This window comes from Muntiacus reevesi, chromosome 11, assembly GCF_963930625.1.
Source record: "Muntiacus reevesi chromosome 11, mMunRee1.1, whole genome shotgun sequence".
Lineage (NCBI taxonomy): Eukaryota > Metazoa > Chordata > Mammalia > Artiodactyla > Cervidae > Muntiacus > Muntiacus reevesi.
Genome location: NC_089259.1, coordinates 67,547,977 through 67,573,036, shown reverse-complemented (window position 1 = coordinate 67,573,036; position 25,060 = coordinate 67,547,977). Strand labels below are relative to the sequence as shown.

The following is a 25,060-nucleotide window of genomic DNA, read 5'->3' as shown; positions in this document are numbered from 1 at the left end:
TTGATTTGCATTTCTCTGATAATGAGTGATCTTGAGCATCTTTTCATGTGTTTGTTAGCCATCAGTATGTCTTCTTTGGAGAAATGTCTGTTTAGTTCTTTGCCCCATTTTTTGACTGGGTCATTTATTTTTCTGGAATTGAGCTGCAGGAGTTGCTTATATATTTTTTAGATTAAACCTTTGTCTGTTGCTTCGTTTGCTATTATTTTCTCCCATTCTGAGGGCTGTCTTTTCACTTTGCTTATAGTTTCCTTTGGTGTGCAAAAGCTTTTAAGTTTCATTAGGCCTCATTTGTTTATTTTTGCTTTTATTTCCAATATTCTGGGAAGTGGGTCATAGAGGATCCTGCTGTGATTTATGTCGGAGAGTGTTTTGCCTATGTTCTCCTCTAGGAGTTTTATAGTTTCTGGTCTTACATTTAGATTTTTAATCCATTTTGAGTTTATTTTTGTGTATGGTGTTAGAAAGTGTACTAGTTTCATTCTTTTACAAGTGGTTGACCTGTTTTCTCAGCACCACTTGTTAAAGAGGTTGTCTTTTTTCCATTGTATATTCTTGCCTCCTTTGTCAAAGATAAGGTATTCATAGGTTTGTGGATTTATCACTGGGCTTTCTATTCTGTAACATTGATCTATATTTCTGTCTTTGTGCCAGTACCATACTGTCTTGATGACTGTGGCTTTGTAGTATAGTCTGAAGTCAGGCAGGTTGATTCCTCCAGTTCCATTTTTCTTTCTCAAGATTGCTTTGGCTATTCAAGATTTTTTGTATTTCCATACAAATTGTGAAATTATTTGTTCTAGTTCTGTGAAAAATACCATTGGTAGCTTGATAGGGATTGCATTGAATTTATAGATTGCTTTGGGTTGTATAGTCATTTTGACAATATTGATTCTTCCAATCCATAAACATGGTATATTTCTCCATCTGTTTGTGTCCTCTTTGATTTCTCTCATCAGTGTTTTATAGTTCTCTATGTATAGGTCTTTTGTCTCTTCAGATAGATATACTCCTACGTATTTTATTCTTTTTGTTGCAATGGTGAATGGTATTGTTTCCTTAATTTCTCTTTCTGTTTTCTCATTGTTAGTGTATAGGAATGCAAGGGATTTCTGTGTGTTGATTTTATATCCTGCAACTTTACTATATTCATTGACTAGCTCTAGTAATTTTCTGGTAGAGTTTTTAGGGTTTTCTATGTAGAGGATCATATCATCTGCAAACAGCGAGAGTTTCACTTCTTCTTTTCCTATCTGCATTCCTTTTCTTTTTCTGCTCTGATTGCTGTGGCCAAAACTTCCAAAACTATGTTGAATAGTAGTGGTGAGAATGGGCACCCTTGTCTTGTTCATGATTTTAGGGGAAATGCCTTCAATTTTTCACCATTGAGGGTAATGCTTGCTGTGGGTTTGCCATATATAGCTTTTATTATGTTGAGGTATGTTCTTTCTATTCCTGCTTTCTGGAGAGTTTTAATCATAAATGGGTGTTGAATTTTGTCAAAGGCTTTCTCTGCATCTATTGAGATAATCATATGGTTTTTATCTTTCAATTTGTTAATGTGGTGTATTACATTGATTGATTTGCAGATATTAAAGAATCTTTGAATTCCTGGGATAAAGCCCACTTGGTCATGATGTATGATTTTCTTAATATGTTGTTGGATTCTGTTTGCTAGAATTTTGTTAAGTATTTTTGCATCTGTGTTCATCAGTGATATTGGCCTGTAGTTTTCTTTTTTTGTGGCATCTTTGTTTGGTTTTGGAATTAGGGTAATGGTGGCCTCATAGAATGAGTTTTGAACTTTACCTTCTTCTGCAATTTTCTGGAAGAGTTTGAGTAAGATAGGTGTTAGCTCTTCTCTAAATTTTTGGTAGAATTCAGCTGTGAAGCCATCTGGTCCTGGGCTTTTGTTTGCTGGAAGATTTCTGGTGACAGTTTTGATTTCCTTGCTTGTGATGGGTCTGTTAAGATCTTCTGTTTATTTCTGGTTCAGTTTTGGAAAGTTATACTTTTCTAAGAATTTGTCCATTTCTTCCAAGTTATCCATTTTATTGGCATAGAGCTGCTGGTAGTAGTCTCTTATGATCCTTTGTATTTCAGTGTTGTCTGTCATGATCTCTCCATTTTCATTTCTAGTTTTGTTAATTTGGTTCTTCTCCCTTTGTTTCTTAATGAGTCTTGCTAATGGTTTGTCAGTTTTGTTTATTTTTTCAAAAGACCAGCTTTTAGAGTTGTTGATTTTTGCTATGGTCTCTTTAGCTTCTTTTGCATTTATTTCTGCCCTAATTTTTAAGATTTATTTCCTTCTACTAACTCTGGGGTTCTTCATTTCTTTCTTCTCTAGTTGCTTTAGGTGTAGAGTTAGGTTATTTATTTGACTTTTTTCTTGTTTCTTGAGGTAAGCCTGTAATGCTACGAACCTTCCCCTTAGCACTGCTTTTACAGTGTCTCATAGGTTTTTGGTTGTTGTGTTTTCATTTTCATTCATTTCTATGCATATTTTGATTTCTTTTTTGATTTCTTCTATGATTGGTTGGTTATTCAGAAGCGTGTTATTTAGCCTCCATATGTTTGAATTTTTAATATTTTTTTTTCCTGTAATTGAGATCTAATCTTACTGCACTGTGGCCAGAAAAGATGATTGGAATGATTTCAATTTTTTTGAATTTCCCAAGGCTAGATTTATGGCCCAGGATATGATCTTTGTTTTTTGAATGTTGAGTTTTCAGCCAACTTTTTCAGTCTCCTCTTTCCCTTTCATCAAGAGGCTCTTTAGTTCTTCTTTGCTTTCTGTCATAAGGATGGTATTTTCTGCATATCTGAGGTTATTGATAATTCTCCCTGCAATCTTGATTCTAGCTTGTGGTTCATCCAGCCCAGAATTTTTCATGATGTACCCTGCATAGAAGTTAAATAAGCAGGGTGACAACATACACCCTGACATTCTCCTTTCCCAATTTGCAAACAGTTGGTTGTTCCATGTCTGGTTCTAACTGTTGCTTCTTGACCTGCATACAGATGTTGCAGGAGGCAGGAAAGGTAGTCTAGCATTCTCATTTTTTAAAGAATTTCCCACAGTTTTTTGTGATCCACACAGTCAAAGGCTTTAGTGTTGTTAATGAAGCAGATGTTTTTCTGGAATTCTCTTCCTTTTCTATGATCTAATGGATGTTGGCAATTTAATCTCTGGTTCCTCTGACTTTTCTAAACCCAGTTTGAACATCTGTAAGTTCTCAGTTCACACACTGTTGAAGCCTAGCTTGGAGAAGTTTGAATATTACTTCACTTGCATGTGAAATGAGTGCAATTGTGTAGTAGTTTGAACATTCTTTGACATTACCCTTCTTTGGGATTGGAATGAAAACTGACCTTTTCCAGTTCTGTGGCTCATGCTGAGTTTCCCATATTTGCTGGCATATTGAATAAAGCACTTTAACAGCATCATCTTTTAGGATTTTAAATAGCTCAGGTGGAATTTCATCAGCTTCACTAGGTTTGTTCCTAGTGATGCTTCCTAAATCCCACTTAACTTCTTATTCCAGGATGTCTGGCTCTGGTGAGTGATCACACCCTTGTGGTTATCTGGGTCATTAAGATATTTTTTGGTATAGTTTTTCTCTGTATAGTTCTTCTAAGTCCTCTTCTTAATATCTTCTGCTTCTGTTAGGTCCATACCATTTCTGTCCTTTATTGTGTCCATCTTTGCATCAAATGTTCCCTTGGTATCTCGAATTTTCTTGAAGATATCTCTAGTCTTTCTCATTCTATTGTTTTCCTCTATTTTTTGAATTGTTCACTTAGGAAGGCTTTCTTATCTCTCCTTGCTATTCTTTGGCACTCTACATTCAGATGGGTATATATATTCTTTCCTCCTTTGCCTTTAGCTTGTCTTCTTTTCACAGCTATTCATAAGGTCTCCTCAGACAACCATTTTGCCTTTTTGCATTTCTTTTTCTTGGGGATGATTTTGATCACTGCCTCCTGTATAATGTTACAAAACTATGTCCATAGTTCTTCAGGCACTCTATCAGATCTAATCCCTTGAATCTATTTCTCACTTCCACTGTATAATTGTAACGGACTTGAATTAGGTCATATCTGAATTGCCTAATGGTTTTCCCTACTTTCTTCAATTTAAGCCTGAATTTTGCAATAAGGAGTTCATGACCTGAGACATAGTCAGCTCCCAGTCTTGTTTTTGCTGACTGTAGAGAGCTTTTCCACCTTTGACTGCAAAGAATATAATCAATTGATTTCAGTATTGACCATCTAGTGATATCCATGTGTAGATTCTTCTCTTGCGTTGTTGGAAGAGGATGTTTGCTATGACCACTGAGTTCTCTTGTCAAAACTCTGTTAGCCTTTGCCCTGCTTCATTTTGTACTCCTAGGCCAAACTTTCCTGTTACTCCAGGTATCTTTTGACTTCCTACTTTTGCATTCCAGTCCCCTACTGTGAAAAAAAAAACTTTTTTTTTTTTTTTTTTTTTTACGTTAGTACTAGGTTATATAGGTCATCATAGAACTGTTTAACTTCAGCTTCTTCACCGTTACTGGTTGGGGCACAGACTTGGATTACTGTGATATTGAATGGTTTGCCTTGAAATCAAACAGAGATCATTTTGTTGTTTTTGATATTGCACCTAATTACTGCATTTTGGACTTTTCTGTTGACTATGAGGTCTATGGGCTTCCCTGGTGGCTCAGATGGTAAAGCATCTGCCTGCAATGCAGGAGACCCGGGTTTGATACCCAGATCAGGAAGACCACCTGGAGAAGGAAATGGCAACCCACTCCAGGACTCCTGCCTGGAAAATTCCATGGATGGAGGAACCTGGTGGGCTACAGTCCATGGGGTTGCAAAGAGTTGGACACGACTGACTGACTTCATTTCATTTCACTTTGTGAGGGTTACTCCATTTCTTCTAAGGGATTCTTGCCCACAGTAGTAGATATAATGGTCATCTGAATTAAATTCACCCATTCCGGTCCATTTTAGTTAGCTGATTCCTAAAATGTTGTTCACTCTTGTCATCTCCTATTTGACCACTTCCAATTTACCTTGGCTCATGGACCTAACATTCCAGGTTCCTAAGCAATACTGTTCTTTACAGCATCAGACTTTAATTTCACCACCAGACACATCCACAGCAGGGCATTGTTTCCTCTTTGGCCCAGCCTCTTCTTTCCTTCTCGAGTTATTTCTCCACTGATCTCCAGTAACATATTGACCACCTACCAACCTGGGAAGTTCATCTTTCAGTGTCATTTCTTTTTTTGCCTTTTCATAGTGTTCATGGGGTTCTCAAGGCAAGAATACTGAAGTGCTTTGCCATTCCCTTCTCCAGTGGACCACTCTCTGTCAGAACTCTCCACCATGACCCATCCATCTTGGGTGGCCCTACGTGGCACAGCTCATAGTTTCATTGAGTTAAACAAGGCTGTGTTCCACATGATCAGTTTGGTTAATTTTCTGTGAATGTGGTTTTTATTCTGTCTGCCTCTGATGGATGAGGATAAGAGGCTTGTGGAAGCTTCCTGGTGGGAGGGAGTGGCTGTGGGGGAATCTGGGTCTTGCTCTGGTAGGTGGGGCCAAGCTCAGTAAATCATTAATCCAATTTTCTACTGATGGGTGGGGCTGTGTTCCCATAGTTTGGCCTGAGGGGTAATGGCTCTCCTTCAAAAGGACTCATGCCAACATGTCAAGGCTCTCAGGTCTGTTGTTGTCAATCCTCTGACCCCACAGCAGGCTACTGTCAACCCATGCCTCCTCTGGAGACTTCCGGACACTCACAGACTAGTCTGACTCATTATCCTGTGGAGTCACTGCTCCTTTCGCCTGGGTCCTGGTGTGCACAAGGTTTTGCTGTGTCCTCAAAGAGTCTGTTTCTTTGAGGGTTTTCAGTCCTTTTGCCAAATCCCCAGGTTGGGAAATCTAGAAAGGTTGTGAGCCAGGTCGTGGGCCCTAGAACTTTTGCAACACTGCAAGAACTTCTTCGGTATAATTGTTCTCCAAATTGTGGGTTGTCTGCAAGGCGGCTCTATAGTGGCACTAATGGTGACCTCCTCCAAGAGGACTTATGCCTTTGCTGATTTCTGGGTTGTCTCACCCACCACCATTTTAAACCATTTTTGCTTTTCCCCACTTTCATCATTTATGTAACTAATTCCCTGTAGGAATTCCCTCTCCTGTGGTTAGGGTTCTGTTTTCCTGACTGGTCCACACTGATACAAGAGGATGTGACAGAGGACCAGAGAACCATAGTGATGGAAATGTTTCAGTCATGGGTAAAGGGGACAGCAATGCATGTGCAATTTTGAGAGCGGACCCTTTTGGTTTTTTCTGTTTGCCAGAAAGTCATAAATAAACCAAGTGTTGGAAAATCACCAGTCTCCCTATCAGCTTCCACACTGTGCAATCCTTAAACTAGGATCACTGGTGCTCACGATGCCCACCTGCTGTCTCTCCACTGCCTCTGGCTGCCACCGAAGTAGCCAGAAGCTCAGGATGGGGGAATGCCCACCCTACCCCACAGCAAAGATCAGGATCACCCAGTATACAATAAAATGATAATCAAGGCAAAAAATGTACACTGATTTCCCAAAGCCTCTTGTCTTTAATAAATGGTTGTGCATTCGTTAGTTAACCCATTCCACACTGCAGCATTTTGTCCCTCCAATCCTGTAAAATCCAATATTAGAAACACATGTACTTTAAATTCAAACATATGTCCTTTTAAATTCAATCATATGTACCTCAAATTATTAGTATAATACTTTGAAAGTTCTCTTGAAAATGAAATAAAGAGCAACATGTCAAACTTCTTAGGCTGATTTTACACTTAATCTCCATTAGCTTCAAACCTTATTCCCTATTTTCAGAATTTTTATAACATAATCTCAGTAAATGATCAAATCACATTTTACCCAATGTGTAAAACCACAACATTCTCCAATAAATCTGTCTTTGGTTGTCAATTAGTAGTCATGATCTTGGAATGGAGGACTTGTTACCTTATCCCAAGAAGCAGTGCAATCTTTCACATCCACTATCGTTTCACCATCTGATGGCAGCTGACTGTTGAGCTGTGATATCTCATCAAGTAATAGAAAGTTCTACAGAAAAAAAGGAAAAACAGACAGTTTAAGTTGCAAGAACAAAGCACAAACAAAAATTATTGCTTTCCTGGAATTTGCAATAAAAAACTTTATACAGCCTACATATCATTTTGCCAGCTGTACTTACAGTAGTTTTGTTTTAAATCCGAACATACTAAATAATATATATTCTATAGAATAATATATATAATATGGAATATACAATCATGTAATATAGTATAGTATACATAGTGTTTTATAACATATATATGTATAAATATGTAAATATATTTGTATAGAAAGCACATATAAGAATACTTCACATATAAACATTATTGTCTAATCACTCAGTTATGTTTAACTCCTTTGAGACCCCCTTGGGATTTTTTGGGCAAGAATATTGGAGTGGGTTTCCATTTCCTCCTGCAGGGGATCTTCTTGACTCAGGGCTCAAACCTGCATCTCTTGCATCTCCTGCACTGATAGGATTCTTTACCACTGCACCACTTGGGAAGCCATATAAATATATATACAAAATAAAGATTTCCTGGCTATGAGCAAAGTTATAACTTTCTCAACAAGTGAACTAGTTCTTCCTTAAAGGGAAAATATGACTCCAAACTCCAACACTTAAGAACCTGGACATTTTTTATTGCTTAACTTTTGAGTTACTAACAACAAATAGCTGAGCTGATAGGAAATGATTCCATAAATATTTCCTGAATCCCACCATGTGCCAAGCATTATTAAGCACACTGCTAGGAACAGAAAGAGGAAGGCCATGCCCAAGCCTTCAAGTATCAAGTGGCACAGGACAGGCTGGGGACATGAAACCAATGGCAGAAATGCCAAACAAAAATCCCAGCTATGCCTGTTTTGCCTCATGGTCTTTCCCTGGGCACTTAAGCACACTTTGCCTTTCTCCTCGTGTGTGTTAGGTCAGTATCACTGCTTTTCATTAACTATCACTTAAGTCACTGTTCTAAAAATGAAATACTTGTAAATTTCCATCTCTTATGAAATATTTTACAAGTATCTTTTCACAATCACTGTCTCTTCTCCTTAGTCACTGCCCTCTCTCTCCTCCTCTAGAGTAGGAATGGGTGCAGCTCCCACTTATCGTGATTTTTCACACCACTTAGCAGCTATTCAGTGGAATATAGCTGAATAAAACCAAGTCCTGAGAACCACTACAAAACTAACATAATCTTATGCAGGAAAATTCCCTTTTGCCCTTCAAATGCTAGACATCATTCAATGAGAAAAGCTACTATGATAGAGAAATTGAGTAAACAACCAAGACAACCCCAGTGCCACCTCCTCCTGCAAGAACTGTGAATGTGTGGCAGAGACTGCTGGCTGTCCTCAAAATCTGTTCTTCCCCAATGCCGGATTTTAGCTGCACCTGGCAACCTGGAAGGAAGGCCTTATCAGCCTTCCGAGAAAATAGGTGCAGCCACATGACTAAATCCAGGTCAGTGGAAAGTGGCAATGACCAAGACCTTCCTCCACCCTCCCCACCCCAAGCCTGGACTTTGAAGGCTGCCAACTTGGTCAAGGCCATACACAGTGGGGTAACAAGAGTCTGGGACTTCCCTAGTGATGCAGTGGATAAGAATCTGCCTGCCAATTCAGGAGACAGGGATTTGATCCCTGGCCCAGAACATTCTACATGCCACAGAGCAACTAAGCCCATGTATCACAGATACTGAGTCCAAGCTCCAGAGCCCATGTGCCACAACTACCAAAGCCTGTGCACCTAGAGAACATGTTCCACAAGAGGTCACCGCAATGAGAAACACGCTTGTTGCAACTAGAGAAAGCATCAATAAAGACCCAGCACAGCCAAAAATTAATTAAATTTATTTTTTTAAAAAGAATTTGGGCCCCTGATACCATGGAGGATGATACTAACCACAGAACTTGTTATGGGGTGAACAGCATCCCCACAAAAAAGTATGCTGAAATTCTAACAGTGAGAACTGGACATGGAACAACAGACTGCTTCCAAATAGGGGAAGGAGTATGTCAAGGCTGTATATTGTCACCATGCTTGTTTAGCTTATATGCAGAGTACATCATGAGAAACGTTCGGCTGGAAGAAGCACAAGCTGGAATCAAGATTGCCAGGAGAAATATCAATAACCTCAGATATGCAGATGACACCACCTTTATGGCAGAAAGTGAAGAAGAACTAAAGAGTCGCTTGACGAAAGTGAAAGAGGAGAGTGAAAAAGTTGGCTTAAAGCTCAACATTCAGAAAACTAAGATCATGCCATCCAGTCCCATCACTTCATGGCAAATAGATGGGGAAACAGTGGGTGACTTTATTTTTGGGGCTCCAAAATCATTGCATATGGTGACTGCAGCCATGAAATTAAAAGATGCTTACTCCTTGGAAGGAAAATTACGACCAACCTAGACAGCATATTAAAAAGCAGAGACATTACTTTGTCAAAAAAGGTCCGTCTAATCAAGGCTATGGTTTTTCCAGTAGTCATGTATGGATGTGAGAGTTAGACTATAAAGAAAGCTGAGTGCCAAAGAATTGATACTTTTGAACTGTGGTGTTAAAGAAGACTCTTGAGAGTCCCTTGGACTGCAAGGAGATCCAACCAGTCCATCCTAAAGGAAATCAGTCCTGAATATTCATTGGAAGGACTGATGTTGAAGCTGAAACTCCAATACTTTGGCTACCTGATGTGAAGAGCTTATTCATTGGAAAAGACCCTGATGCTGGGAAAGATTGAAGGCAGGATGAGAAGGGGACAATAGAGTATGAGATGGTTGGATGGCATTATCGACTCAATGGACATGAGTGTGAGTAAACTCCAGGAGTTGGTGATGGACAGGGAGGCCTGTTGTGCTGCAGTCTGTGGGGTCACAAAGAGTCAGACACAACTGAATGACTGAACTTAACTAAACCTCAAAATATGACTTGTTTAAAAACAGGATTGTTGCAGATGTAATCAGTTAAGGTGAGATCACATCAGAGTAGGGTGGGCCCTGAATCCAATATGGTTGGTGTCCTTATAAGAAGAGAAACCCAGAGACACACACAGAAGGAGAAAATGCCCACGTGATGATAGAGACAGAGGCTGAAATGACTGCAGTTACAAGCCAAGAAAGGCCAAGGTTTTTCTGCAACCACCTAAGTTAACAGAGGCAAGGAAGGATTTCCTCTTCCAGGATTCACAGAAATCATGACTCTTCTGACACCTTGATTTCAGTCTTCTAGGCTCTAGGACTGAGAAACAATTAATTTCTGGGGTTTTAAGCACCTATTTGTGGTACTTGGTTATGGCAGCATCAGGAAACCCAAACACAGCATTAAAGGGCACTTACATGAGATAAAAATAAACTGTGTAAGCAGCTTTAACATAGGTAATTCCAGGACTCATAGGCAAACCAAGTCCTAATCAACATAGGGGGGATCTGAATTAAGTCTTTGAGGATTTTGAGGAAGAAAACAACACATAAATAGTAAGCTGTGTGCTTAGTCGCTCAGTCATGTCCTACTCTTTGGGACCCCATGGATTGTAGCCCACCAGACTTCTCTGTCCATGAGGATTCTCCAGGCAAGAATACTGGAGTGGGTGGCTTATCCTTTCTCCAGGGGATCTCCCTGACCCAGGAATCAAAACTGGGGTCTCCTGCATTGCAGGCAGATTCTTTATTGGCTGAGCTACCAGGGAAGCCCCAAATAGTAACCTACTACCCTACAAATCATAAATACCCTTGAAGCATTTAACTTCAGAATATCATGTCCCAAAGTCACAAATGTGATTGGAATCTTCTAATGCAAAAGAACAAGTTGTAAAAACTGAATATGAAAACCTGCTTCTATGCAGGAAAAGTTAGATGAGATCCTTGCATTTCTCTCAGAGACCAGCTGGTGGGAGATGAGATGCACTCAGTCCCTCCTCCTCTCATCCAAGCTCACTGAGAATCTGAACACTGGGTACACCTACTCCTATCCACCCCGAGCCTGTGTCCAGAAGGAAGCAGGATGCATGGACGGTGGTCTGAGGACTATTCTGCAGACTCTCAACCACTGCTGCCTGAGTCCTCTCTCCACACCACCTCTCCCATCATTAGCCAGGTACCAGTTCTCACCTATTCTGTCACTGTTTCTCCCCTTCCACTTCTTTCCTCTTGAAACAACATAATTTCAGAATCTCACTCACTATTAATCATTGTAAATACTAATACAACTTTTCTTTTTTCTGGCTCCTTCCCCAGCCCTCCCCAAACCCATCAAACTGACCCCAACACCACTCCCTCCTGATCTCCTTACACACCTCCAAAAGTGTCCACCACACTTAACAGCCTTCAGTGACCTGCGAGCACCTAAGTCCACACTCTCCAGGTGGCCTCTGTCTGGACATCCTGAGTGCTAACCCACCTATCCCTCCAGTCCATCTCAAATGCTAACCCTCCTGGGAACCAGCTCAGGACAGTCCAGGCTAGCATCACCCTCCCTAATTTTGAATCTGCAGAGGGATAATAAGTCACGAAGAGGGGCAACACTATGTCATTCATACACTTACACAGTCCCAACTCCAACTAAGACCAAGATTTGCACAGATTGACCCATTCATGGGTAAGATAAGGAAGAGACTGTAGGGCTGGTTCAAATCAGTCCAACCATTGACTGCATGGTTATAACCTTACACAACTGAACTAACATAGCAACCAAAGGTTACACATGTATATTATACATCTTGTCTAGACAGAAATTCCAATTTTAGCTTAAGCATGCTACCATGACAAAAAACAATATTCAGTAGGAATTTCCAACTTTCAAAAAAAAAAAAAAAAAAGAAGGTAAAGAATAAGCATGTCCTAAGTGAAGAATTAAATCCATTGAGCACTTGTCCACAAATTATAGGACTGAGTAGGGAAAGACATCACAGTCTTCCAGGGATTAAATGAGACTCCACTCAGCACATGACCAGCTTGTAAAGGTGCAGAAGTGCTGGCTGGATTTTTCTACAGGACTCAAAGTAATGAAAAAGCTGAAATTAAATTGCTGTTTGACCCATGATATGCAGACCCAGAACTGGTCACAGGGGAAAGTATTAATACCAGAACTGCAGCCAAAATGACTGATTTCCCAGTAGCATAATGGAAAACCTGCTCTGTGAACAATATAATTTTAGACACATTACACTGGATATAAAAGTCACTGAAGACTTTCAGTGCTTCAAAGGTAAGACAAGATATTTACAATCCTATTGGAGTCATTCAATGCCAAGACTTTCAGTCCCTTTCCTTATTCAGAGAAAAAAAGAGGAACTTCTTTTTTTCTGTAAGATCATAATAAATCTTCAAATTCTTTATATGAAAAAGGAAATTGAAAAGCATGTATAAATAAGACAAGAAACTTTGAAGCCCATTTGTAGGTCTGCCTGTGGGTATGAACCATCGCACCCTCTCCAAGGTGGGCAGGGGTGGTGGGTTTCCTTCCTAGGGCTCCCAGACATGACCTGAGCAGAAATCCTGGATGATGAACTATCCGGTCTACTGAGTCCCAGGCTGCAGGAGGCAGTGGGGCAGCAGGACTCAACACCACACTGTGTTCTAAACTCGACGCTCCCACCATGTCTCCAGCCCATCTGTGGTCAAATCTTGCCAAGTTTTGACCACCTGGTCAGTAAACTCAGCTGACCTTTTCTCCCACTCCTTCTGCCCTTTTCACCTTCTAGCTGGGCATTTTCACAATCTAAGTGAGAGGCAGGGAAAGGAAGAAAATGAATATCTGATCATTGCCTGTTACTTGTTAGATAACAGGACAGAAGGCTGAATCAGGCCCATGGCTGGTCAGTCAGGTGGGTCTTAGAATAAAACTGAAAATACTGAGGTACTTCACAGACCCTCAGAATTCAAAACCAAGTTCATGCTTTTCTCCTCCCCAAATTTGGTTCTCTTATAGTATTTATTTTCGTGAATCCAGGTGATTTTGCAGCCTGAAAACCAAAAGCAGCCCCAGATTCACCTCTCCCTCCTCTCATACCCAACTCAAGATGTGCCCTGAGTGGCTCTCAAATCTGGGTAAGGCCATTTCACCATAAGCTAAAGCATACTACAATTTTCCTGGGCCATGCACAGCACTAAGCTCTTGATGCATTTTCCTGTCTCTGCTCTGGGTCCCCATCCTACTTCCCTGACCTATTTCCCAGGCTGCAGACACAGTGAGCTTTGAGATAAGAAAAACTTTGATGTTACCTGTAGAGTCCTGTATAAAGTCAAAATCACTCAGCCGTGTCTGACTCTTTGCAGCCTCATGGATGATACAGTCTATGGACTTCTCCAAGACAGAATACTGGAGTGGGCAGCCTTTCCCTTCTCCAACCCAGGGGTTGAACCCAGGTGTCCCACATTGCAGGCAGCTTGTTTACCAGCTGAGCCACCAGGGAAACTCAGAATATTGAAGTGGGTAGTCTATCCCTTCTCCAGCAGATCTTTCCGACCTAGGAATCAACCCAGGGTCTCCTGCATTGCAGGTGGATTTTTATCAGCTGAGTTACCAGGGAGACTTAACAGTCCCCTGCTCAAGCCTCTCACTCTCTATTCTGCAGCCTCAGACATTTTTGGTTCCTCAAATGCATGACCCCTTCCTGTGCACTAAAAGCCTGTGTCACATCACCATCCCCAGGAAAATGTGAAGCATCAACCTCCCACCTACCCCACCTACCCACACAGAATTCTCCAGGTAACTTTCTCAGCCTTCCCAGGAAGCACAAGCTCTAAGACTACACCAGTAACTCTGCCAAAGCACCCCATGGCACCTTGGACTTTTCCTTCCAAGGACTAATGACACACAAACACGTCCACAGTGAGTTTCACTATTTGATTCTCTATTAACCCCCCACTTAATGAAACATATATTCCAAGTGGGAAGAACTTCTCTGCATTTCCTTACCTATGATTGTTATATATGCATCTAGCCTTTGCCAGGCTTCAGGCAGGCACTCAGTTATTCTGTAGAGAAAGTGACTGAAGGAATAAATTCAAATTTCACCCTGAAAAGTCTAGCATAAAACAAGAAAGTTTTTTTTTTTTTTTAATCAACTGATTTTAGTCTTAACAAGATCCTATCATCTAAATGCTAAAGTACATTTTGTTTTTGTTTTTGTTTTCTGTAACCAAGATAATGTTACCAAAATATGGTTTATTTTCAGGTACACAGGATCATTGACTAAAGATATAGATATCTTGGGCCCTAGCCAATATCCCTAATGAATCAAAAACTCCAAGGTGTGATGATGTAGGTTTAATAAACACTCCAGGTTATTCTGATGAACTAGAGAACTAGATTTTTAAAGGGTTGTCAAAACTATATATTATGAAGAAGCATCTAATATCTAAAAGGTAAATCTTATGCCAATTAATTCAACTCACCAGGAATCAATTTCCCACGGTAACATCAACCCTTATCACCACTGTTATTCTCAGCCATTTGTCCCACCTTTACTGATAACAGCTACTAAAGAAAGATCTCTAAATTTCTAGACCACCTTCCTGACAGACACTTTGTGTACACAGGGGAAATTTTAGGTTTTATGACCAAAACAAAGGTGCTTTCTTCATCAGGACACAAAGGAGCTTGACAAAGTCAGCCCCAGAAAATTCAAAGTGTTTCCCAGGTCGTGATTTTAATATTACTGCACATATCTGCACAGGAAGAAATTTCAAGCCTCAGATAGTTCAACTGCATTTTGGTGGAAAAAGAATAAAAAATCCTACCTAAATGTTTGAGCACAATTCCTTGAAAACCTTCTGTAAGATCCCTTTTATACCACATTCTTTGCTGCATCACATAATTCACCAAAGAATCAAAGTCATCACTCTCTCCACTACAACCATGCTTACTGGTTAGGCATCTGTTGCAACCCAGACATGATGGAGCTGGAAGGTCCCTTCAGTTGCACATTTCCTGAGTACTTGCTATTTGGGAGGACTATGAAGATGAGCAAGGCATTGTATCTGCCCTTTAGATAAGTCTGGAGTTCAGGGAAGCAAAGAAATCCATAAACACATGGCTTAGTGAGTACAAAGTCATATTCGGGAGCTTTAAGGAAGAGACAGGGATTCAAGAGGGTGTGATGGCTAATTTTATCTCAACTTAACTGAACTACAGTCCCTATACACTTACTTAAATATGCATTACAGTGAAAATATTTTTCAGGTGAGACAAACTTCTAAATCCAGAAGACTCTGAATAAAATAGATTAGTCTTCATAGTGTGGATGGGCCTCATCCAATTAGTCAAAGGTCTTCAGAGGAAAAAGACTGACCAACTCCAAAGAGGAGGGAATTCTGTCTCAAAACCACCTTCAGACTAGAGATGCATTTTACCATAAAGCCTCATGGTATTGATCTTTTTTATTATTTCATGATGGCCAACAAGACAGTCGGACTAACTTTGTTAACTCAGTAAGACTGACTGTTTCTAATCACGTACAAGCCCCATGAGCCCAGATAAGAAGCCAGGCGAGAAGAGTCTACATGAACATCAGGCTGTGCAGGGCACAGCTCCTCTCTTTCAAGAGCAGGTCCACCAAGTCCAGTCAGGCTGGTTTCAGATACACAAATGGACGCACAGAACAAGGGGAGGATTCAAACCTATTCCCACTCTGGATAAGATCCAGCTCCCCTGGGTTGAGACCCTTCCCCAAGACCTGATGTTGCAGGAATGCCTAACTCTAACCTGCTCCCTCCTTCTGCATTTCTGCAGCTTCTAGTACAGGTTGGATCACCCTGGGCCTCTGTGTCACATCCCAGCCATTTCCTGTAACTCTTGTTTCAGTCAATCCAGTGTTTATTCAATGCCCATGATGTGTCCAGCATGGGCGGGGCACTACACTTAAGAACAACCGGACATAGTCTGCTGTCACGGGGCTCAGAACACTCCCGGGGAGTCAGCTTCACCCCAACAAATACTAGGCTGAGTGGTGTGGGATTGGCCGTGCACATAAATAGAAGTCCTGGATCAGCGTGAATGGAAGTGCTGGGAGAGGGTCATGGGGTTGTGGGAGGCTCAGCAGCATTTGCTTAAATCAAGAACAGAAGAGAAGGAACCCAGGGGGCCCAACAGAGTAAGCCAAGACCCCAGAGTGAGGGTGAGTGTGGCAGGTCACAGGCACACTCCCCCTCCCCCAGAGCGCAGAAAGTGATGGAGCAGCCAGTGGAGCCTAGGGTTTAACATTTTGATTCTACAAGAAACAAAGAGCCTTTGAAGATCTTCTGAGTGAGACTAGATGACGGAGACCACATTCAGGAGATATCTCACGTGCCAGAAGGCATGAAGGAGATACCATAACAGTGGTTAAAAATGAGGCTTTAGACAGACTCCTAGTTCTGTCACTTACGAGTGAGGATGGGTGAGCTATTTCACCTGTTCCAGGAACCTGCTCGCTTATATGTATGGTGGGGGCACTGACGATTATCCCATTCAATTGCTATCAGGTAAATGAGAGATGTGTGAAGGTTTCAGGACTGCCCAGACCACACATTGAGTCCTGACAGCACTGATCTAAGACAGTGACTGCGCCAGCAACAACCACAAAACCACAGCAGCACAAAATACATACGTGTGAGGCTTTCATCTGAACAAACTACCTTGTCACTAATAAGGTCACCATAGTCCAAGCACACAGTCCAAGTGTATTCCTAAACATCTTATTTCAAGATGTGAAAGCCATGAAAAAGAAATTTTGTTGAACTGAATATATCATCCCTTATCAGTGTTGCTAGAAGCCCCCATCAGAAATAATAAACTCACAGAGTCAGAACTGACTCCATATGACTAGTGTTTTATGGGTAATAGTTTTTTGTAGTATAGAAACTTCATCACACACACACACACAAAATCAGCTTTTATGGCAAAACCTAAAAATAAAATGTCATCCCAACCAGAGCAATATAACTTTTCTAGAGATCTATTACTGGCCATACATCACTGTGGAGAAGCAGGAACAGAACGATTTAGACTTTTTATAAAGCCCAGACAAGTTCAAGCTCAGGCTGCATCACAGAGTCAATGTATTTTCATTGTAGACCTACTCATAAACATGTGAATACTTGAGCACCTACTGTGTGCCAGGGCCTTATCTTGGTGATGTAAATTATCTGCCCCTAGCTATTTACAAACAGTTAGGAGAAGGACACAGTGAGTATAGAGGGAATCACAAGTTTGAAAGGAAGAGGGCAGCTAGAGATAGGATTAAGCAGTAAGTGAAAAGAGGACAAGGATGACAAGGCAGATCCAAAAGGCATGCTCAGAAATCCACCAGCAAAGCATTTGTGGAGGAAAGAACCCATTTTTAAAGACAGAGAGCTAAGTGAATCTGAGGCCACTCTTCCTGCCTGAGGAGCAAGGAGCTCCCAGCAAGTTCTTCCCCCACCCTCCAGGCCAGAGAGGAAAGCCTATTCACCTCAGGACTGAACATAATTGTTACCTAGTCATTCGAGTCACAATCTGCTTCCTTCTTTTGCTTTTAGACCCTTCTTTTGCTTTTAGACATTTAATCACACTGCAGTCGTCACTGCAAATCAAGATGCAAATGCCACTGCTACCCATAAATGAGTAAGGATCTTAGGATAATTGTAATGCACTCTACCTTGCCTAAAAAATTCTGTGGATGGAGAAGCCTGGTGGGCTACAGCCCAAAGGTTCACAAAGAGTCAGACACAACTGAGTGGCTGAGCATGTATGTACTACCTAAGAAGAGAGAAGAGTGTGTAAGACAGTTTGGAATGGCTGCCAGGTTTCGCACTGAGACAGTTAAATCTCACTTACAGGAATACCGTCACATCAAATAAAAGGTATTTTACGTAAAATCCACCTACAACTTGAAAAAGTTATTTGTCCCCAAACCTTGATTCTTCGGATGCTGATGACAGTCTCCGACACCTTCTCAATGGCCATGGGGAAGTAAAGGGTGCTCGGGAATCGCAGAGCCTCGAAAAGTGTCACCACCACAAACACTTGGCTGGCTGTGATCAGGTTGTCAAGGAGCTCATTGGTGATGAAGGTAATGAAAATCATGATTTTGCTTACAGCGAAAAATGATGCCAAATTCATTCCTCTAAGGTAGGAACTTCTGAGAATCTTGGAAATTTCCTCCCTAGAAACAAGAGTTTTAAAACAGATTTTAAAACAATCGCTGACATCCAAGGCATGAATTCAAGTGACCTAAGTGAGTGGCCCCTTTCTATGGAGTGGACACAGACTAAGATAAACCACCCCTCCCATCATGGAGACACTACACAGTACATACCCAGGGCCCTGCCCCAACCCAAGGACCATACACTTTATCACCACTTCACTCTTCCAACTAAATGGAGGCTTAATGTTGCACTTTTAAGCATTTTGGGTCAATCACACTGTGTTTAAACATTCATTCAGCAAGCATTCATAACCACAAGTCCTATGCCTGGCTCCTCACTGATGACAGAAAGACAAAGCCCACCCCCTCCAGGAGCTCATTAAATTGGAGGAGGGGGGAGAATAATAAACCCCTGTACTTCCCTTGTGGTACAGTAGATAAGAATCTGCCTGCCAATGAGGAGGACACGGGTTCAGTCCCTGGTCCAGATAGTTACACATGCTGCAGAGCAACTAAGCCCATGCACCACAACTACTGAGCCCAAGCGCTGGAGCCCACATACTGCAACTATTGAAGCCAGCGTGCCTAGAGCCTGTGCTCTGCAACAAGAGAAGCCACCTCAGAAGTCCACACACCACAATGAAGAGTCCGCTTGCCACAACTAGAGAAGGCCTGCACACAATAATGAAGACCCAGCACAGTCAAAATTAATAAATAAAGAAAGAAAGAAAATGATGTGGTGTGATGTGTCTGTACATTAAAAAAAAGAAAAAAGAGTAAGCCCCCAAATTGTAAGATACTAGACAGAGGCAGCCAGCACAGCCCCCACAGGAGCACAGAGCAGAGGCATGTAACCCTGAACAGTAATGACAGGAGAAGTCACACACATGTGGACCCTGAGATGAGCTGGAGTCAGTCGCTTGGCAGAGGCTAGAGAAGAAGGAAGATGAAGGTGTATCCCCAGCAGAGGGAGGGGCGCCCACAAAGGTGTACAGTGAGAGGGGACAGGGAGCAGCCAGAGAATTCTAAGCACCCTGGGCTCGAGGACAAACACTCATCAGATATTTAAACGAAATTTCTTTTTATTTTTTTTCCATTTATTTTTATTAGTTGAAGACTAATTACTTTATAATATTGTAGTGGTTTTTGTCATACATTGACATGAATCAGCCATGGATTTACATGTATTCCCCATCCCGATCCCCCCTCCCTCTCCACCTGTGGGAGAAGGCGAGGGTGGGATGTTTTGAGAGAACAGCATCGAAACATGTATATTATCTAGGGTGAAACACATCACCAGCCCAGGTTGGATGCATGAGACAAGTGCTCGGGCCTGGTGCACTGGGTAAATGAAATATTTTTTAAAAGTCTACAAACATAAATCAAAGATAAAAGAACAGTCTTTTCAGGGCTCTGTTTACAATGAGTAATACTGGTTCATAACATTTGGCCTGATACACGTACACTCAATCTCTATCAAATCCCCATTTATGCTATATCAACATATATTACAATTTTAGTTTAAATACTGTCATCTCAAACACTAATATTTTACAATCAATGCTTAAGAAATATTTAGAATTTCATTTCTGTATAAGTAAGAAGCATATATGTATTTTCCTTTAAGAAGATGGTAGGTGGAAGATCAAGTTAAACTGACATCTCCACATATATATATAAAAAACCTTACCGTCTCAATCTGGGAATAATGTCTATAAATGACTTTTCCCAAGCATTCATTTTAATTGTTTTGATGCCAGTTATAACTTCGCTTATGGTCCTGATCCTGTAGTCTGTGATAGCTGCAGTCTTACTCCTGAGGAAACAGATGTGAGAGATGAGCCTTAGTAACCACAAATTTCCTTATTATCAGCAGCAGCAGGGGGCACAGACAGAGACCAAGGATCAGAGAAGTCCCCACAGCTCTTTTGTGCTGACAACACAGGCAGGTCCTACTCAAAGTACAAATGGAGAAAGATTTCAATTAGGAAGCCAACCACTCAGTCCAAATCAAGAATTAACTTGGAGAACTTGCAGCATCAGCTAAGGAAGACCTGAAATGATTCAGATACAAAGCATCTGCTCAAAGAGATCACAGTTAGGCGGGGAAGGCAGAAAAGAATATAACAGGAAGACAGTGTTTGTGTTGTAATAAAAATAGGCATAAAAATTGCTGGTAGCAGTGGAACAGGGTGTGGAAGGATAAGGAACATCTCTCCACAGCAAAGAGGAAAGAACTTCCAAGTAGAGAAAAATACCACACATCGTTGCCAAAAAAAAAAAAAAAAAAGAAGAAGAAGAAGAAGAAAAAACTCAAGAAAAAACCTTCAAACAGCACAACACCTCCATCACCTGACAACCTGGACAATGACACATCTCCAACCCTCTGAGACCTGCTTTAGCTTTATCTGATCATCACTAGGCTCTTCATCACCAGTCTCTTCTCTGTCACATTCATTGCTGGGACTCTGGGGTTTTATGAAGACATAATTAAGGTCAACCTTGCCCTTGGGATGTCTATAACTTAATGGAAACATTGAAATAAAGCACAACATAAACATGGGTCTAACACAAGCATAATAAAAATAAATGCAGCTAGAAATGGGCCTGTACAATTATGATTATTTTTTTAAAATTTTTTAAATTAATTATGATTATTTTTAATAACATTTAAGTAACTTAGACATGGGTAAATTCTGCTTAAGGACACTCTGCTTATTCAGATACAATGCCAGGAGAAGTCAGTGAATGCCATCACCATGTCCACTTCAAGATCAGCCTTCAGCTTAAGGCTGGAGCCTCCACTGGCTAAGCCTGAAGGGTGTATATATGTGTTCAGTTGCTAAATCATATCTGACTCTCTGCGACCCCGTGGACTACAGTTCACCAGATTCCTCTGTCCATGGGATTTCCCAGGCAAGAATACTGGAGTGGATTTCCATTTCCTTCTCCAGGGGTCTACAGCCCACACAAAGAAGAGAGAAGAGAAGCCTTTTGTTTTGCTTTTGAACAAAAACATCTAGCAGACTATGGAAGTTGCCAAGTACATGTTACCTTTTTTTTTAAAACCAGTGTTTCTCTTACCGGAGTGATGAAAACAAATTTCCAATGCAGCTTTGCAAAAGCAGAAGAATAATGAGAACCGCCATCCCGGGAAGACACGACATTCCTATTTCCATCCAGAGCAGGGCAGTCACTGCAATAGCCTGCAGTGGCCCCACCCAAAGATAGTGCAAGAACATCATTACCTTAAAAGAGAAAGACAAAGCCTTCTTAGGATGGTATAAAAACAAAACCAGTAAAGACCCATTATAGAAATAATATGCTTTGAAAGAATAGACAGGAACCTAAATGGGAATGATCTCAATGGGTTTTACACCTGCTGAAGCAGAGACTCAAGCATCTACCCCAGATGACGCTGTTCTGGGGGCAGCACAGGACCAGCCTCAGGGACATCCAGGGAGAACCAGACCAGCAGCCTTGAAAGAAAAGCCTTGATTTTGTCTATACCACATGTGAGCTCAGGGCTTCCCCAAACTCTCTCTGCCTCAATGTTCAGTCCCCATTTCATTCCAGCACCCAAGAAAAGCTTATATTATATTACCTACCACACTCTCCAGTAATAACTTGTATACTCACCTTCCTGACAACCTGTGACTTCTCCAGGGAAAAACTAAATTGCATTCATCTCTGAAACTGAGTACTGGCCTTACTTCATGTTTGATGAATGAATAACTGAAAGAGAAGTGTCTAGTGCAATATAGATGTTTGACCAATAGCAATAACACCCTGGGTCATGTGATCTATTCATTACATAAGTGGGGAAAAAAGTATGGTGGGATAGCAGAAAATCAGCTGTGTCTGGTTGGGGACCAGCCACTTGACATATTCTTCGCGGGCTCCTGATGCAGCAGGCACTGAACAGGGTTCAGGGGAAAGAACAATCCCTGCCCTCTAGGCCTTCATCATCCAGAGGAAGAGGAAGACAGTCCAGCAACACCAACACTACATGCCAAGAAGGGTCACTCCAGGAGGACCCCGGACACTAAGCCAGGCAAGAACACTGCTGCCTGCCTAGTATTAGAAAAACAAAACCCTCATCTACAGGACAACATACATTATTACATCTAAGTTGCACACAGAAGAAATAAGCATTGAATAAAGAGAACCCTTGTCTAAGTTCCTCAACAGAATCCGGGCTGACACCAAACCCTGGCACCTGGCATCCCACTAAGCTGAACCCAGCGAGGATAGGAACTGGAAGAGGATCCCTCAGGGGCAGCTTACCTGATCAAACCTGTTCACATCGTTGGACAGCAGGTTGACTATCTGGCCTGTGGTGGTCTTCCCCATGGCGGGGATACTCAGGCGAAGGGCCTGAAATGAGAGAAAGAAACAGAGAACTGGACTCCTGTGGTGATACCAAATCACTCTTAGAACATAAAATGAAGAGTTTTTCTGGGGTCTTCTGTGGTATCAGGACGAGCAAGATGATTCCTGACAGCAGGGCTCTAGGGACAGACATTCATTCATCCTTCGTGTCCTCAATGTGGCAGCAGCCCTGCCCATGAGGACAGCAAAGGGAGGAGTAGAAGGTAGAAGCAAAATCCTCCACCCTGTTTCTCAGTGAACTTGGCCCTGACTGAAGAATAAAGGGTGTAGGTTTAGGTTTTCCTTCTCCAGAGGTTTAGACTTGGGAACAAACTAAAGTAAATTTGACGCAAATTAAGTGAGAGTGGAGAGGCTGCATTAAGGAAATAAAACAAGAGATTTGGACTGTAAATCTGGACTCAATCATTAATTCTGTGGATGATGTCATTTAAACACTTTGGGCTTGGTTCTTCATTCTGAAATGAGTGAAACCTGAAATGTAGCATTCAAAGCACTATTCCTGTGAGGAACCTGTGTTCTTAATGCCAGTCTGCTGACTTTACCAAAAACACAGCCTGAGTTGCCCAATCCCTTCATTTGGTAAAAAGTTCTTAAAAATGCCCTAGAGAGATAAAGAACCTGAAGAGACACCACAAGCTGCTTCAACAGACCACCAACTGGAGCCACTGATCCAAACAAAATGTCAATTTGTAAAATCTTCTCATATAGTCCTTAAGGTAAACAGAAAAACCAATCAAGTGTGAATGTAAAATGATGTAGCTATGATGAAAGAGAGTATAGCAGTTCCTCAAAAAACTAAACATAAAATCAGCATATAGTACACAATTCCACTTCTGGGGATGTTCTAAAAGAACTGAATACACAAACTTTTTGCACATCTGTGTTCATGGCAGCAATGTTCACAACAGCCAAAAGGTGGAAAGAACCCAAATGTCCACTGACAGAAGAATAGATATACACAATGTTTTATAATGGAATGTTATTCAACAATGGAATATTATGGAATATTACTCAACAGTGGAATATTATACAACAATGATCTATAATGGAATATTATTCAGCCTTAAAGAGGAATTAAATTCTGACACCTACTCCAACATCAATGAACCCTGAAGGCACTGTGCTACATGACATAAGCCAGACACAAAATGACAAACATTGTATGATTCCACTTACATGAAGCACCTAGAGTAGTCAAATTCAAAGAAGTAGAATGGTGATGTCTGATGGGAGGGAAGTTGTGGCTAACAACAGTGGTGATAGCTGCACAACAATGTGAATGTACTTAATGAACTAATGGCTGACTCATGTTGACGTGTGGCAGAAACCAACACAATACTGTAAAGCAACTATCCTTCAATTAAAAAAAAATTAAAAATGTAATAATAAAGTAATGAGATACTCTTTTAAAAAGGCTCAGATGGAAAGAGGTTTAAAAGCAAAAGTTAAAAATGGTAAACGTTATATTGTGTATGAAGTGAAGTGTTAGTCGCTCATTCATGTCCAATTCTTTGTGACCTCATGGACAATATAGCCCCCTAGGCTCCTCTGTCCATGGGATTCTCCAAGCAAGAATATTGGAATGGGTTGCCATTCCTTCCTCCAGGGGATCTTCCCGACCCAGAAATCGAACCTGGGTCTCCTGTATTACAGGCAGATTCCTTACCATCTGACCACCAGGGAAGCCCTATATTGTGTGTATTTTGCCACAATTTTAAAAAGTCAATGATCAAAAGCCAAAGGTAATTTTACCAAAACTGTGGAAATGTTAATAAATGACACACCGTTTTACATATGATTCCTCCCACAAGATCAAAGCTCATCTGAAAAGAGCACTAAAATGCTGAATGGGCTATTTTAGGAAATGGCAGATGTGCAACCTTAGAGAGCTCCTGGAAACATGCCCAGCCTGGAATCCACGGTGTAGACAAACTATGACTATGAGCTTAGTGGCCACTCCATTTCTAACACCCAGCCTGGTTTCTCCCAGAATCAGGGATTATGCCACAGTCTGTGGGCTGAAAGTCATCAAAGGCAGCTCTGACCCAATCTCAATAGAAAGCTTCCCATTATATACTGGCAAAAGTTTGCTGAGATGACAACAAGCTTGATGAGGCAAATAGCAAGCTTCTCTGTTGCCGTTCAGTCACTAAGTTGTGTACAACTCTTTGAGGCTCCACGGACTGTAGCCTCACAGGCTCCATGGGATTCTCCAGGCAAGAAAACTGGAGTGGGTAGCCATTTCCTTCTCCAGGGGATCTTCTTGACCTAGGGATCAAACCTGTGTCTCCTGCATTGCCAGGCGGGTTCTTTACCACTGAGCCACCTGGAAGCCCTAGCACATTTCTCTAGTAATGTGTAAGTATTTCCAGTCACAAAATGTATAATTTACAGAGAACTTTCCCCAAATGTTCCCGATGTTTCAGGGGAGGTACACACTGTGGTACCGAGTGA

General features: G+C 41.2%; 1 protein-coding gene across 1 annotated transcript in view; it reads right to left on the bottom strand.

Annotated features, from left to right (window-relative positions):
• Window positions 1-25,060, bottom strand: part of LOC136144261 (ATP-binding cassette sub-family C member 4-like) — a 160,961-nt gene that overhangs the window by 118,028 nt on the left and 17,873 nt on the right. Inside the window, 5 exon segments of the mRNA XM_065902010.1 lie at window positions 7,017-7,118; window positions 17,983-18,232; window positions 19,905-20,030; window positions 21,299-21,462; window positions 22,502-22,591. Coding sequence (XP_065758082.1) covers window positions 7,017-7,118; window positions 17,983-18,232; window positions 19,905-20,030; window positions 21,299-21,462; window positions 22,502-22,591 — 732 coding nt within the window.